Source organism: Terrapene carolina, unplaced genomic scaffold (assembly GCF_002925995.2).
Source record: "Terrapene carolina triunguis isolate 2854851 unplaced genomic scaffold, T_m_triunguis-2.0 Scaffold22, whole genome shotgun sequence".
Lineage (NCBI taxonomy): Eukaryota > Metazoa > Chordata > Testudines > Emydidae > Terrapene > Terrapene triunguis.
In genome coordinates, this window is record NW_020664373.1 from 12,161,252 (window position 1) to 12,178,396 (window position 17,145).

General features: G+C 40.5%; 1 protein-coding gene across 3 annotated transcripts in view; it reads left to right on the forward strand.

Moving 5' to 3' along the window:
• LOC113406094 (cyclin-dependent kinase-like 5) overlaps positions 1-4,541 on the forward strand; it is a 116,473-nt gene extending 111,932 nt beyond the window's left edge. For 2 of the 3 annotated variants that reach the window (XM_029910855.1, XM_026648701.2), the window contains 3 exons: positions 1,099-1,221; positions 2,312-2,431; positions 3,460-4,541. In XM_029910855.1, coding sequence (XP_029766715.1) covers positions 1,099-1,221; positions 2,312-2,431; positions 3,460-3,852 — 636 coding nt within the window. In that variant the 3' untranslated portion in view covers positions 3,853-4,541. The remainder of the gene's footprint in view (positions 1-1,098; positions 1,222-2,311; positions 2,432-3,459) is intronic. The other variant, XM_029910857.1, reaches the window with a different exon arrangement.
• The last annotated feature ends 12,604 nt before the right edge of the window (positions 4,542-17,145 follow it).

Sequence of the window (17,145 nt, forward strand, 5' to 3'; positions counted from 1 at the left end):
AGTCTCAACAGTCACTGCTTTCCACCTGGACCCAGATCTTGTAGCATTATGGCACATACTCCATGGTGTGGCTCTGAAGAAACATGTAACTGGCTTTCTTAGAGAACATTGCGAGCACCCTTCATGGTGATCATTTGTTTTCGTCAAAATTTGCTGAGTTACAAATAGTGTGAATCTTCAGACCATAAGATTTTAAAGGAGCTAAGCCAGCTAATGAATCTCTTGTCCTTAATTTATACAATTTCTAGCTAGAAACTAGAAGCTGAGCTGTTTTAAAAACCTTGAATTTCACCAATATGCCTCTTTCTGTTAATTGATGTTATATAGTCTAAAATACTACTGTCAAGTTTTCCTTTATAGACAAAATAATACTGCACATATTTTACAAATGTCCATTGAGAGGGAAGTGTATCCCATTTGTGATTTTGACAGTGGACATTGTTTATTTACTTGCACCCAGTGCCATGACGTCTGGTTGTATTCTCATACATTAAGAAACAAAATGTCAGCCAGTAATCATGCAACTGTAAATGCCTTTTTTTAAAGGTGCTTTATTCAAACCTGTATCTGAGGCCCCAAACTCTTTTCAGACAAATTAGAAATACTAATGCTTTTGTTTATTTTTAAAATAGTTAAAACATAGTACGATTATTAATCATACATCTGGAACATAAATATTACATACAGTTTCACAGAATATGCAAACTTCTCTAGTAATATTTCTGCTAGTAAAATATCTCCACAATTATGGGATTGAACTCAGTTAATGAGAGTCTTAAAATGATTGTTTCCATTGATTTCAACAAGATTTGGATCAGGCTCTGTAGATCCAATGAAGGATCAGCCTGAACGTAGACACACATTCATTATTATTTGTACATTCTTTTCATATATAGAGAGAGGTTAGTGATATCTGGGATTCCTTTCATAGGCATCCTTTTCTTCAGAATAGCAGTCAATTTGAACTTTTCCAGAAAGTATGGGATCTGTTAGTTATTGTTCATATTTAAAAGTACCATTTATGCATGAATATGTCAAGGACAGATCACTTCATTGAAGCACTATTTATGCATTTAGTTTTTATATCTTATATTGCAGATAGAATCAACCAACGGGGAGAATCCAAGCATCAAGAAATCCCTCTTTCCTCTTTTTAATTCAAAGAATCATTTAAAGCATAGTTCTTCTTTGAAAAAGCTTCCTGTAGTCACTCTACCCATGGTATTAATTTTTAAGTACCGTAGCACTGAAAAATGCTCCAGTAAACTTGTTTTACTGACTACAGCAGCATGTATTATATTTTCATGGGATCACATTCTCTTTAAGCCAGTTAAGTATCTTGGACCAGTTCCATAAATTCAAATACAATCAGCAGTCCTATCAGAACAAATCTAATAAAAAGGATTCATAATTGAGTAGTCTAAGATATACTCAAAATATAATATATCTAGTTGCTAAGAAAGGAAGAGCCTGGGACTAAGACTAAAAAAGGCAAATTCTACTGAAATCAGTTACACTGTAAAACAGAGTGACTTTCCCTTTTGGTTGACCAGTAAAAATAAATGTTAAAATAATTTGGTTTATAAATTGTATTTATACTTTGTTTACAGATTGTTCTCTTATGTCCAAATTTAATTAATCAACTATTGTTACTGCAGGCTCAATGAAAGATCAATTTTTATTAGCTTGTGCTGCTGCTGGATTTTTCTTTGTCCTAATTGTTACTGGTGACCTTTTATTAGTGAGAGCAAATTTTGGTAGTTTTGTTTTTGTCTGTTATTCCATGGAATTGTGGTATGAGGTAAATCCCCCTATATATTAAAAAGCTTTACATTTTCTTCATCCTCACCTCAAGTTTTACAGAGACACAAATATGTTGAGCTTGAGGATAGGGTCCCCCTGCAGTTGTAGCAGCAAGACTCAGCAATATACCCAATTAAATACAGTTTTGATCTTTTTTTCATCCAGGGCAAAATTTGGCTTTACAGAACTGGCCCACGGTCTTAACTGCAATATGGAATGCTATTGAAATGAGGATAAGGCACCGCAGGGCTTTTTGTAGGCTTTTTAAAATGCTCTCTCTTCCAGCAACTAACAGCATGGGAATGCTTTAAGGGTTGAGGTTGTAACAAATCTGCATGATATCCACAAATATTATCCTTTAATATGGGGGAAAATATTGAGAGGACATTGCAATTCAGCTGCAGTAGTGGGCTTCACCTGCATTGTATAATTAACTAGGAGTGGGAGATGATTCCTACATTTATTCTTAAGGACCTGCTGAAATCCCCTTTTTATTATTATGTTGCAGATGCCCGGCAGTGATGGTCAGGATCTTTTGGCATTACAGAAAGCCATTCACTCTTCCAATCTCCAGAGCAGCAGGCAGAAGGATTGGCATCCTGAGAAGATGACAGAAATCCAGACGCATGTAAGTGTCATTTTCCGTTCCCCGCACCCTCTCACTGTGGTGTCTTGACAGGCTTTTTCTGCAGTGAACAGAAAAATTGCATTTGCCATTATCCTCCGCTCACTTCTCAGTCCTGTGGCTACCATTCTGCATAATTGAGAAGTAAGGGACATGAGACAGAGAGAAGAACAGTGTATTACAATCCATACAGTACATATCACCTGCTCGAAGGACATCACAAACCTTCCTCCTTTCCCCTCCCCACGCCTTGGATTCGGGGCAGTACCAATAGGACTATAGCAGTGGCAAAAAATCCAGAATGGAAGTCATAATAGTTCCTGTGTCCACCTTTTGAGGCTGCAAAAGCTTTGGTTATGTTTTTGCATTAGAGGCGCTTTCAAACAAAAACAGAATATTTGGCCTTGTCTACACGCACACTTAGTTTGAGGCAAGCTGGGCTGTAAATCTACCCCATGCTACCCTGCCATGCGCTATGCGTCTATGTGGACCATGCTGCTTGCTGGGCACTACAAGTTCTCTAGTGCGCTTTGATCTACTCCACTTGGAAATAGGAGCAGATCAAAGCACACTACAGAAATTGTAGTGCGCAGCAGCAGCATCCATGTAGACACGTACATCCCAGCTTGCTGTGAACTAAGCGCTCATGTAGACATCCCCCCCTAGAGCTTCAAAACCAGACAGGAGAACTTCATTGCAGCTGCCATATTTTAAAAAAATAATTGGTGGAACAAAGTTTTTCTACTGTAGCTATCTCAACTGTTCAGACAGCAATAGTAGATACTGCTCATAACCACCAAGCACTTGATGTATTTCTGTATTCCTATACAGTGGGTCCTAGTCAGTGGATTGAAATTAAATATTCAGAATTAGTAAACAGTAAAAGTGACTAAGTCCTGACATTTTTTTAAAGTTAAGCTGGTTCCGTTTAAGACATGCTCAAGGCAGTTAGTTTTCCTACAGAAAGGCTGGCATGCTAGTATAACAGCAGGGCATAAGACCAAATGTTTCCCTCATTCTTTGTCTTCCAGAGCCAACCTTTAAAATCCCTTCGGAAGCTGTTACATCTCTCCTCCTCCTCAAATCATCCTATCCCCTCTGAATCCCGCTTCCAGCCGTTACCGAGCCAGCCAGCCAAAGCTGCTTTTTCTGAAGTGCGAATTCACCCCATAAGTCAAACTTCCGGTAGCAGCAGCAGCAGCAATGTGCGGCAGGAGCCCCAATCAAAAGGCAGGCCGACGCTTCAGATACCAAGCCAGATAGAACCAAGCTGGCATGTGTCTCCAGTGAACAGGAGTGCTAGTGATGGGACTTCCTACTCTGATCAACTGCCTTCCAAGAGTGGACAGAATGGGCCCACGTATAACCGAACAAACCGATCCCGAATGCCAAATCTGAATGATTTAAAGGAGACGGCCTTGTAATGGCACTCCCGATTGTACACCAATTAACATGGGAATTTGAGTCGAGGGTTTGGTGGTGGTGCTGGTGATAGTAAGACTGTATTTTCAGCTTTATAAAAGTGTGCAATATGTACCTGTGGGGCTATACTGTTTGGCACCACACTGATAGTCAGGGATCATATAGTAAAACAAGATGAATTATTAATTACCAGTCATCAGAAATCTCATTGGATGATAGTGTGTGCAATTCAGGGAGAAGAAATGTGTTGCCATTTTTTCTCATTTACATTCCAGCTCAGTGCACATCTCTGTCTGAAAGCCCGGGTGAGTTTAAGTACGTACTGGCACTTCGAGGGGTGAAAACAATTAGTGTCTAGACTTATGCCCTTACTACATATTTTGCTGCCTAGTTAAAACAGTGGGGTTTATGTGATACAAGTATCCCTGTTAAGGGTTAAAGTTGAATTGTATGTCTTAAATTTGTTTTTTAAACTTCCACATTTGATAGGATTTGTAATATTTATTTATGATGAACTAATATCGTACTGTTATAATCATATCTCTTCTGTTACAATGTAAAGTTATTTTGAGCTGTTTGAAACATTGTGAAGCAGTGCAACAGCTACCGTAGTTTCTATAAAAACTAACAGTAACATTTATATATTGCATCAGGAGTATTTTATTCTCTCTCTCTCTCTCTCTCTCTCTCTCTCTCTCTCTCTCTCGAATATATATAAATGGTAAATAACTGATTTTTTTAAAATATGCTCATTTAAAAGAAAAGTATTGTTATGACACTATCTGCCATATTTTTATACATTTGTGATATAAAGTGCAGTATTATACTTCTAATAAAAGGGAGTTGAATGTGGATATAAGTGTGACTGTAACAGTATGAATCTTGCTCAGCTATGAGAGTGCAGTACTATAGGCATTACTATTGATAGCAAACAAAAGTATAATATTCATTTCAAAACTTTATATTGGCTATTTTGTTGGAGGTATTGGCTGAATGTAAGAGACTACGGAACTGTACAGGAATCTGAATGTGGTATATTCTCCCCTAAATGTGCACTTAGCTTTCCCATTAGTGTCAATGGGAGTTATGAATCTGCATCAAGAGACTAGAAAGCTTGGTATCACTTATCTTTCTCTAAAGGGAGAAAGTGCCCCTTTGCCGCAAGCTAACGCAGATGCTCTTCCACTTAATAATAGGGTGAAGACCAAAGAAATATAGCATGAGTTGCAAGTGACATGCCAAAGTTGTGACACTTACACATAGCATAACACTGCAAATCATGGTATAAGCTTTTATGCCTATATGTATTTTACATTTGGTTTAAAAGTCTACTAACTAGAAAGATAAATCTTGTATTTAAATTTAAAATGCTCTTGCACTTTCTTTTCTTCCTGTTTCAGGATGTACTTAAAGCTACTAAAATAATAATATTCAGATAGAGGTGGGAATGGTGCCGGGCAGCTTAATTTCTCCTTGTAGCTCGCTATCAGAATATTCCCATTCACAGTCAGTTTCCAGTTTCTACAAAATATTAGATGTGAGGTTTCAATCTCCTGTAGAATATTATGAAAAGAAAAGGGATTGCCGCCTTTATAACAATGGATTTTAAGTGTAGGGCCTGATTTCCCCTCTCACACTAGTGTAAATTAGAAGCAAGTCCACTGAAGTCAAACAAGTTACACTGGTATAAACTTGGTGTAGGTGAGAGGCGCATCAGGCTGTAGTGTCAGAACAATACAATCTTTCCTACATTTAAACTAATTCGTTCAACTCTTGCATCAGTCTGCAGTGTCGCTCACTTTCTGCCTGTTGTCTTCATATATCAATTGTACTTACAGATATTCTGACCTTTCCAAAAAGAAGTCAAGATGAGTATGAATGTCATAATTTAGCCACAGATATAGATGTAAAAATAGCCATCTAGTAACCTTTGGAGTTCCTACTTCGTTGCAAAAGGAGGTGAAGTCCAAAATAATGCATTTAAGAACATTAAACAAAATTGACACCAACACTTGCAAAATCTGGCTTATAGGGTACAGTATGTTGTTTCAGGTTTGCACAGTACAAAAAAAAATTGGTAACAAGTTTGGCAGACTATAAAGCAGGAATTCTTGATTTCTCAGCTGCCTGAAAGAAATGTGCATCTGTTGTTTTTTCAGATTTTATCTGATATATGTAATATATAAACACTATATATTATATATAATATACATGTGGTGGGTGTGAAACAGTGCTTTTTATGTCTTGATAATCTCAGTAGACAATAATGCAGTTTCTAGTTTGAGAGTGGGGCTCTAAGCAGTATTGTATGAATGTCTGCAAGACTGGTAGTGTCCAGGTTTGGCTCGTTAGTCTTATAAGAACTTCTTTTTTCACTAAATAATACATCACTTGCATTTTGCCTCTAAAAGTCTTTTTACCTTGCTGTTAAGGCCTTCACACTTGGATAATCACATTGGGCCATTATGCAGATTTATAGGAAGAACAGAAGCTTCCAGTGGATTTCCCCTCAGCGTGCAATAAGCTAAATAAGAGAGATTACTAATTGTACTGTCAGTCCTTTAACATCCTTATTGCAGCTTCAAGTGTGATTCAGAAAATATACAGACTATTTGGTGATCCAAATTTATGAGATCTCTCTTTATCCTATACCGCAATTTCCTCTTTAGAAACTTCTACAAACCTTGAAAAATTAAAACTTATCAGTAAACTGTATTGAATGTGTGTAATTCTCTTCCTTCTGTTTGAAAGAAAGTGAAATTCTCATTTTGCGAACTGGTGTTGGTTTAAATGTTCCCATATTTTTAACCCTGCCTAAATTCCCAACGTTTAGTGTATTACTAATACAATTTGGCTAAGGCTCCCAAAGGAATCTTGTTAGGATAATTGAGATTTGCTAACTCTTGAGTAGAGAAAAGCCTATTACAGAGCAAACGATTTTTCAAGTGTGAGCTTTGCTTTTCACTGAGATTATTGGTCTTTAGGTCTAACTTTGCTATATTATATATACAGTGGATTTACTAAGAATAAAGCAGCTAAATTAGGGTTTAAGTTTCCATTCTTTGCCAATTTGTTTTGCCTTATGATGGTAGCCCTAATGAGAACATAAAAGAAACAAGTTCACAGGAATTAATTAGGGTCATTTATACAACTCAAGCTGTCTAAACTTGTCTGAGTTTGGCTCTTGTAAACTGAAAAATAGGCACTTTAACCTCTTTTTAATTAAAATTTATACTCTATACGTGGACCTAAACTAGCCTTTCACAACTGTCATGAAAATTTGCTAACCTAGAAACACAGATTTTTTTTTTTTTTTTGCCCTTTTGACCATGATAATGAAAAAACTAATGATATGGTACTCACCTGTCAGGGGGGAAGGTACATATTCTGGGCAAAGGGAATTGTGCAAGGCTGGTTGAAATTGTTAGACACTGCTCCACCAGCACATTCAGAGGTTCACTGTTCCCTCTGGAGCACCATCACTGTTCTGAGTGCAAGTAGAGGTCATGGTCTGAGAAGAACAGTGGGTAGCACTCTCTGCTTCAGGAAGTCAATCTGCTGCCTCTACAAATTCTCCCAACCCACAGAGCTCAAGACCAACCTCAAACGCTGATTTCTGCTGCCAGATCAGATCCAGGTTATGAACTGGATGTATAGGTTCTAATGTCTCTGCATTTTAATGTATGTTTACAGACTACCATTCTCTTAGATCAATGTAAAGACAGGCCTCAAATTGATTCATCCTCAGATAATTTACAGATCTTTTGCCTTCCTCTCTCACATAGGATTCTGGGAGCAAAGGTGGGTTATGCCTTTAAAGAGGTGGACTGATATTATTGCAGAGGCTTGAGATTTTTTGGCCACTATTAAGCATTCCAGTTGGGTCTCTATGAAAGATCATCTGATCAAGGAAGTTTGAAAAGCCACAAAATAAAGCCTAGATTTTTATTTCCCCCACAAATCCTTACAAGTATGAGTTTACTGTACTACAGTGGCCATCCTTAAAAACTTGCCACTTGCCTTAAATAATCTGCAGTATTTTAGGCATTTCTTCTAATAGGAGCAATGTAGTTTAGCTAATATTGGAGATGAAGTTGTTGTTTATCTAAAGTAAAATTGACAATCTTTCAAGGGTGACCACCAGCCAGAAAGTCAATTGGGCTCCTATTCTGGTTATAGTTCACGATCCTAAAACAATTTGGGAGTCAGGCAAGTTTTAAATTTTTATACATCAAATTAATATAAGAACTATAATTGTGTGTGTGAGTAGAGCTATGAGAAACATTAGAGTCCCAGTCAGTCCCACAAGGAATATTTTGAATAGCCATAATGATGTATTGCGTAATTTGTGTTTGTTGTGAACATTTGTTTAATTTCTTCAGTGTCTCTTGGCAGACACAGACATCCAAAAAGGGGACCACGCTGTGTACCACTCAGCTTTGCTGTTGTAGAATTGATGTAAATAGGCCCAGTGTGTGCAGTGAAGGGAGTATGGCACAGGAGACGTTAAGAAAGGTAGAGTGCCCTATTTAACCATTTCTAAAATATCCTTCAAATCAGGATACTATTCTAGGAACAGGTGCCTTTCCCCATGCAACTTCCTTTGTCTGTCTGTCATAATGTTGACCACTTCATAAACTGGGGTTTGCAGTGAATGAGGAGAAAAGCCATTTAACTTCTAGCCTTTGGGATATTTAAGGAGCAATTTGAATAAACTTTTATACATAGTTTGGTGTTTCTAGGAAAAGCTGGTTCCAGTCGTGGAGCATCATTGCATAAAGTGCTTTTGGGTTAGATGTTATGAGAGAACTGCAAAGTTTTTCTCTCACCAATCAGCCCCCAAACCACAGGAACAAGTTTCGGGGGGGGGGGGAGACTTTCTTGATGGAAAAATCCCTTGGCTGAGTGGCCTGCTTGAACACCTTCTGAATGTATAAGGTGCAAGTGTGATAGATTTAGGTTATAGTTTACCTGCACTTAGTTCTGCATGGCTGCTGTCATGATCAAGGGTATCTTGGTGTTCAGGCAATTGGTTGGAGCAAGAGGACCTCTTGGAGACAATGACTAAATGTAAGATGCATAAGATCAGTTGTAGGGGCAGCCATCTCTGTGTTGTCCGGTTGGATGCTTTCCCTCCATTAAAACAATGTACTGTGTTACTATCCCAACCCTTCTGCAGAATGTAATTCAAAACACATAGCCAAATGCACGTGACTTTCGCTGTCTCAGCCCGAGAGACCGAATGTGGAGTTGATGGCTTAAAGGCTAAGAGATCAGGGATGTAGCTCTGGACCTTTCCTGTCCTCTCTCGGAGTTGATCTACCTCCTCACTCTTACAGAATGTGGTCAGGGTTTGCTTAGTTGGCCCTCAGTTTACCATTGACTTATAAAATGTTGTAATTTTTACAGGAAAAGATCTATAAAGTATTCCATCTTACACTTTAACATAAGAGAATTATGTGCTCTTAGGAGCCTAATAGCAGAGCTTCAGTTGGCCTTCATCTGAATGTGCTTCTAAAAACCTCTAAGCCAGCTCAGCTACCCTCATGGAATCCTAATGTCATCTTTGCACTGCTTTTCAGTCTTCCCTTTGTGCCCTCCATTTATTTCCATGTAGTTTTCAAATATTGAAGTTGCCTTGTTCTTTGCTATTGCTCTAGCGCAGATTATCAGGGAGATAGAGGCCTTATCTATTACTCCACCCTGGTTTGCTGCTCTACGCAGAGACAGCTATCCTTAGACTTGCTCAGGATTTTCTTCAGTTTAGTTTTTCACTTCATCCAAGGAAGAAATCTTATCTCATTGTCCCATTTCCTCCCCTCCCTCCACAAAAAAATAAAAATAAAAAAAATCAACCTCTATGATGAGTTAGAACACAGTAAAAAAAGCACCCAGACTAAGCTTTCACATGGCCTTGTTTGTCTATGTCCATTCTGAGGAAAGCCTCAGCAATAGAGGGGGGCATCATAAACATACAGGGCTGGATATGGCAGCTCACAGGAACTGATTCCATTAAATCTCCAGTTGCCAAAGCCGGTCTGCAGCACAGAATATGAATTTCTGCAAATCTATTGAATCTGAAGCGCTTTGTGTAAGCTCTTGAGATGTAAATCAGATGACAGAGAGTGTATCACGGTTTAGTAAAAGGCTAAGCCCAAAGTATAGGTTGTGTCTATAGGTTGTGTCCTCAGCTTGCTGTCTCCCCAGCAAGGTGTTTTTGTACTCCTATTTTAGGTGCATCATATGAAAGGATATGTCTCATCAAAAGGAGTAATTTCTGACCTATAAATTTGGATTATGTGGAACAATGATCATGAACTGAAATCCTCCCTGAAAGTGTAAAGTTATTAGAAACTCCATTGAAGCATTTGTAAATCTGGTTAATCTGTTAAGAAAACCATTCAGGACTGCTTAGATCTCCACTGGCAAATACTGAATTATATGGTCTCAAAGGAAGAGGGATGGCCAAAGAACAAGGCTTGGAGAACTTGATGATAATATTTTTCACCACCTGGCAGAAAGGGCTATGCCAAAAGTATGAGATTGTGGAGGTAGTTTTTCCAAACTTCCAAATTTATTGGTAAAGAATTACCCACTTTCATTAGCAGCTATTAGAAATTCTAAAACGCACAAACTTTTAAATCTACCATGCTTTCTGTTGTGGAAGGGGTGTGATGTTGTGTTAACCTTTTTAATCCTTGAATACAAACTGATTTTAAAATGTGTTGGATATGTAAAGAAGACTTCACACAAATTAATAAACCATGTGTAAAGTGTTTATATACAACTCTTTGTATCATGTCGTTGGTACACTGTATCAATTATTTTGGGGCATGTATTCCATTCTTAACTTCTGTACAATTTCTATTGTTGCTGTAAATATTATAAAAGAGAAAAAATATCCTGTGGTAACCTTAATTATCAGCATGGAAATGGTTAATTTTTACTGAGCACAATGTATTTTTGACTGGGCCTTCCAAACTATGTCTTTAATAAAATGCAGGTTTTGCACTAGAAAATTGAGGTTCTCATGGCTAATGTTACTCAGAAAGCATTTCACACCACAAGTATGGAGTTTCCTTTGACATATCAGCTTGTCTCTAACCTTTCATTGTGTTGCTACATGCTGGACATGTGAATCCAGATGATCAGAGTTGGATCGGAATTTAGAAATGTGCCTCAGTAGACACATTTGTTGCTGGATCTTGACCTCTTCCCAGTTTGAGATGTTTGGCTTGCACCAGTCCCCCTGAAAATTCTTGGCCTCGGTGTTCGGAGCTTGAACACACTCCTTCCACCTTTGTGCCAGAGTTTTCTCTGATGGGTGCTGAAGTACGATTCTGTTTGGGCCATGCCTTATCCATTAATACCCCAGCTTGTATACCTTATTTTGCGCCAGGGAAAGCAAAATCTTTCCCTTTTCCTCCTCCTCCCTTAAGAGGCCAAAATTTCTGGGGCTTTGCCCCTTGAAGCATATCCACCCCAGGCATATTGTCTCCATTTGTTGTCCGCTCACCAGCTGTTACCAAAAAAAGGCCAAAAGGTGCTCCATCTTGAAGGAGACCTGCTCAGAAGCCACAGAAGAAGAACTCTGCCATGAATGCACCAAGCTGAGGAATGCATGCTAAGCTGGGGGAAGAGGGTTAAAGGCTGGATGGCTTGTTGGGGTCTCCACATTCCCTGACCCTGAGAAACCAATGGCATCCATTTAAGTGGTTTAGCTCTCCATGGTTCCTCATCAAAATCATCTCTGCAATTTCTGTGCATTTGGGATGTGAACCTTGCATCACATTCCAGGTGGGCGTATGGGGGCCAGATTTTTGAGGTGTTTAGGTGTCTAAAGATGCAGATAGGTACTTAGTGGGATTTTCAGAAGTGTCTAGGTGTCTAATTTCCATTGGAATTAATGGGAATTAGGGGGCTAGATGCTTTTGAAAATCCCACTAGGTGTCTGTCTGCATCTTTAGGCACCTAAATACTTACATCTGGCCCATGAGCCTTCATACTCCAGATCAATTTTTAACCCAGGTTAATTTTCTGCCATGCCACAGGTGCATTACATTGATAGCATGAAAACCAGAATATCACAGTAGTGTCTCTCTTTCCAGATTGTCTTACCTTTTGCCTGTTCTCTTCGTGCTTAGTTTTGCCCATCCCATCCTCTTCCATGCCTCTGGCCATATCATTCCCCTCTTCGTATTGCTTCATTGGCTTCTTCCTGCCTTCAAGCTGTTTGCCCTTTCCTGAAAGGCCTTACTTTCCTGCCTATATTTCTCCGCTCGTTTCTTGCCCATCTCTCTTCCCTTCATATCTTCCCACATCTCCCTCATGTGCCCCTTTTCTAGCCCCTCACAGTCATGTTGCCCTCAATGCTTAAATGCCTGCTTATATACATACCAAATCACTCTTTAGGATATTAAATCCTTCCTTGCAATATGCATCTTCCACGAAGGCACAATGAACTCTGCAAGATTCCTTAGATCACGGATTCTGTCACCACATGGTCTACAGTAACTTGTTAGCTACTTGTGGCTAGGTTAGTATCCTCTTTATTAGTCCAGCACTGAGCAGGCTGTTGATGCTCAGTAAATTTAAAGAATTTTGGTTTCCATCTACTTTGGGGAGAGTTGTCTGAGCCCTCTGAGCCTCTCCCTCCTCTGCCATTGCCAAAGACCCTGTGCCATCATTCTCACAAAGGATGGTCAGATGCAGCTGTATGGAGGAATGGAGACCTTTTCTCTCAGCCCTCCGCCTCATTCTGTGACCTCCAGGAAGTGAAGTGTGCTGCTTCTGCAATGCTGTCACATTCTGATGGGCTGGAGTGAGTTACCATTTGGGGGCAGTATTGAGGGTAAGTGCTGCTGCCATGGTAACAAACCACCAAACTGGCTGATGTCTTCATTTAACTAGGCTTGGTTCACTTTTTAAGCAGGCAAACCACTGTTTTGGTAGCTTTCATCTCATCCAGTACCACAAGCCCAACATCCAGAACTCCCACATAATTGCTGGTGGCCAGAAATCTATTTGAAATTTCTATTTCCTCTAGTTCAGCTTTATTCTTACAACCTTTCCTTGTTGTGTTCCTCATTTATCGACCTCACAGTGATGACCCCAATGTTCTTGGTGTTCAGCTGTTTTATCTGCTCATTTCCTTTGCCTATATCCCCTACAGAGTTGAGAAACAACCTTTTATCATAAGTGAACTGCTTAGTTTCAATTATTTTTCTTCTGCTGACTGACTTCTCTCTCCAGCTCAACTGGAGGAATTATTGGTTAAACTAGAAAAGATGGGGATCGATATGAAAATCCAGAGGTGGATAAAGAACTGGTTAAAGGGGAGACTGCAGCGGGTAGTACTGAAAGGGGAACTGTCAGGTTGGAGGGAGGTCACCAGTGGGGTTCCTCAAGGTTCGGTTTTGGGTCCGATTTTATTTAATCTATTTATTACTGACCTCGGAACCGAATGTAGGAGTGGGCTGATAAAGTTTGCGGATGACACAAAGTTGGGAGGTATTGCTAATTCGGAGAAGGATCGGGATATGCTGCAGGGAGACTTAGATGACCTTGTAAATTGGAGTAATAATAATAGGATGAGATTTAATAGTGAGAAGTGTAAGGTGATGCATTTAGGGATGACTAACAAGAATTTTAGTTACAAGCTGGGGACGCATCGGTTAGAAGTGACGGAGGAGGAGAAGGACCTCGGAGTCCTGGTTGATCGCAGGATGACTATGAGCCGGCAATGTGACGCAGCTGTTAAAAAAGCTAATGCGATCTTGGGATGTATTAGGCGAGGTATTTCTAGTAGGGGCAAGGAGGTGCTCCTTCCGTTATACAAGGCGCTGGTGAGACCTCATTTGGAGTACTGTGTGCAGTTCTGGTCTCCTATGTTTAAAAAGGATGAATTCAAACTGGAACAGGTACAGAGAAGGGCCACTAGGATGATCCGAGGAATGGAAAACCTTTCCTATGAAAGGAGACTCGAGGAGCTCGGTTTGTTTAGCCTAACCAAAAGAAGGCTGAGGGGGGATATGATTGCTCTCTTTAAATACATCAAAGGGATAAATACCAGGGAGGGAGAGGAATTATTTCAGCTCAGTACTAACGTGGACACGAGAACGAATGGATATAAACTGGCCGTGGGGAAGTTTAGGCTTGAAATTAGACGAAGGTTTCTAACCGTCAGAGGGGTGAAATTCTGGAACAGCCTTCCGAGGGAAACGGTGGGGGCGAAAGACCTCTCTGGCTTCAAGATTAGGCTAGATAAGTTTATGGAGGAAATGGTTTAATGGGATAACGTGATTTTAGTCAATTAGGTAATAAAGTGCCATCGCTGGTAAAATGTGGGTCTGGCTAGAGAATCTTGCCTGTATGCTCGGGGTTCTACTGATCGCCATATTTGGGGTCGGGAAGGAATTTTCCCCCAGGGTAGATTGGCAGAGGCCCTGGAGGTTTTTCGCCTTCCTCCGCAGCATTGGGCAGGGGTCGCAAGCCGGAGGATTCTCTGCGACTTGAAGTCTTTAAATCACGATCTGGAGACTTCAACAGCTGAGTTAAGGGAAAGTGGGTGGGTCAGCTTTTGTGGCCTGCATCATGCGGGAGGTCAGACTAGATGACCATAATGGTCCCTTCTGACCTTTAAGTCTATGAGTCTATGTGCGTGTCCTCCTGGCAACCATAAAGGACTTGGAAAGAGTGGAGCCAACTCTCGTTGAAGAGATTGGAAATATAGGCTCTCCCTCTTCCCTGGGAGCTAGGTAAGGAGGTGATGTCTCCCTCCCAGCAGGTAAGACAGAGAGTGAAGTGGTCTCAATCCTCTCCCACAGCCAGAAAGGAAAATTCCATCCTGTACCCATTAGGAGGGAAGGGTCATTGGCTCAGATAAGTGGTGTACAGCAGTTCGATAGGAAGGCCTCAGGCAGATGTTTACTGCCTAATTTACAGTTGGCAACTCAACGTCCGGGCTGGTTTGACCACTCAGCACAATGACCTTACTTGTCACTTTATAGTCCCTCCAGGCTAAAAATTGATCTAATTAAATTGCAAGCCGTTTCAAGGTCGTGCTCTCATTGCTTCTATTTCAAAGTCATTATGATTGACAGGGTTTTAAAAGTTGTCACCAATGCTTACCAGCTGAATTTCCACTCCCAGCAAATTCCTTTTTCAGCACTACCTCACTCCATTTCTCCCAGTCTTTCCTGCCGCCGTTCGGTTTGATTGTGCTTGGAGGCACTTGTGTCAGTGAATAAGAATGACATTGATATGCTAATAAAAGGCTGTATTAGGAATAGCTTTGGATTTTCATAATTGTATTTTGGCTCATTTTACTGTGCTTTCATCACATTATCAGTCACACTCTTACTTTAATGCTTTGCACTCATATTGAGTTGGAGCAACAAAAGTGCAGTTCTCAAAGTACTTTCTGACCACTTAATTAATTAGGCCTCTCAACACCCGGTGAGGTATTATCCTTAAGGCTACGATTTTGTCACAGAGATAGTGGAAGTCACAGAATCTGTGACTTCCAAAGACCTCTGTGACTTCAGCCCAGGGTGGCTGGGAGCTGCAGGGGGATCCCTGCGGGCAGCAGGGTGATCCCCGTAGCTCCAAGCTGTGGTGGAGTGGGGGACCCTGAAACTCAGAGCCCCCATGGGTGGTGTGGGCCCCCAGCGCTCCGAGCCCATCCCTACCGAGCTGCCCAGGGCTTCCCATTTTGTCATCGATATTTTTAGGAAAAGCCACGGACAGGTCACGGCTTCCGTGAATTTTTCTTTATTGCCCATGACCTGTCCCTGAATTTTACTAAAAATATCCATGGCAAAATCCTTAATTAGCCTTAATTATCCCTATTTTACAGATGAACCTCAGGGATTAAGTGACTTCCTCAAGGTTATGCAGCAAGTCAGCAGCAGAGGTGGGACCAGAACAGTTTCCTCCTCTAGTAATAATTGTGGTGCTATTATTTACATTTAAATAAACAAACCTGTTCCCAGGCCCATAAAATGTCCAAGCTAAAGAGAAAACATGTTGGCAAAGGATGAGGTGCAGCTGGGAAATTTAGCATGTGCCTATTCATTCTACTTTATTTATCATTTTATATGAAGGGAAGGGAATAATGATCTCCATAGTTGTGTTTTGAGAAGAGATTTAACATAGGGACTCCCTATCCAGACAGTACCTCTGCACAGCTTTCATTTTATTATATAGTAGAGCAAGAATCAATTAAATGTGGATGTGCTATTTATTAGGCGCTAATGACTAAAATGATCTAATCTGCTAAGAGCAGGGTTCATTTATTTACCAATAACAGAGAATTTATTTCACATTATGGTGCTTCCTTCACTTGCTAACGGTGTGTGACTTGTATAATAACTCCAGTTTTTTCTCAATAACCAAACAGCATACAAAGCACTGTACTCTGCCTGAAGGCCATTATTAGCCGCTCAGAGTGTATATATTTCTGTCTCTCCTGTTAAGAGGTTATATACATCTTGCTCATTAGTCACTATGAATTCCCCCATGCCGATTGGCTATTTCCCTTAGCACTCCCTATTCACATGCCCACAACAAAAACTGCTGCCCCAACTTCTGCTCCCCATCCCACTCAGTCTCCTTAGTGACCCATGGAGATTGACTAGAATTTAAATTAAAAAGGAATTACACTTTTTGGGGAAAAGAGAGCCAAGCTTTCCTGAGATGCAAGAGGAACAGAGGAAGGGAGAGGTCTGAGATTAGGAGGGGTGGAGATCAGATGCTGAGGAGGACATGTTTGCTGTGGACATGGGAAAGGACAGTTGGGGAGTAGTAGCTAACAGTAAGAGGAATAAGACATTTCAACATAATCATAAAATGAGGGTGTAATCTGCTAACTCAGTTTTACAGGTGGGCTATGGTTATTTCAAACAGGGAAACCCCATCAACATTTTATTTTATTTTCATTGTATCCAGTGGCATTTCATTGCCCCAGAAACCAGTGTTGTGCATGTGGAATTACCTTTGGCTTCAGGGAGAGTTCTGGGAAGGACGGTCTCCGTGCATGGTATGTTAGAAACCTCCTTACAAGGCCGGCTCCAGGCACCAGTGCAGCAAGCAGGTGCTTGGGGTGGCCAACAGAGAGGGGCAGCACGTCCGGCTCTTCGGCGGTAATTTGGCAGCGGATCCCTCACTCCCTCTTGGAGCGAAGGACCAGCCGCCGAATTGACGCCGAAGACTGAAGCGGTGACAGTAGAGCTGCTGCGCAGATCGCGATCACGGCTTTTTTTTTTTTCTTTTTGCTTCTTGGGGCGGCAAAAACC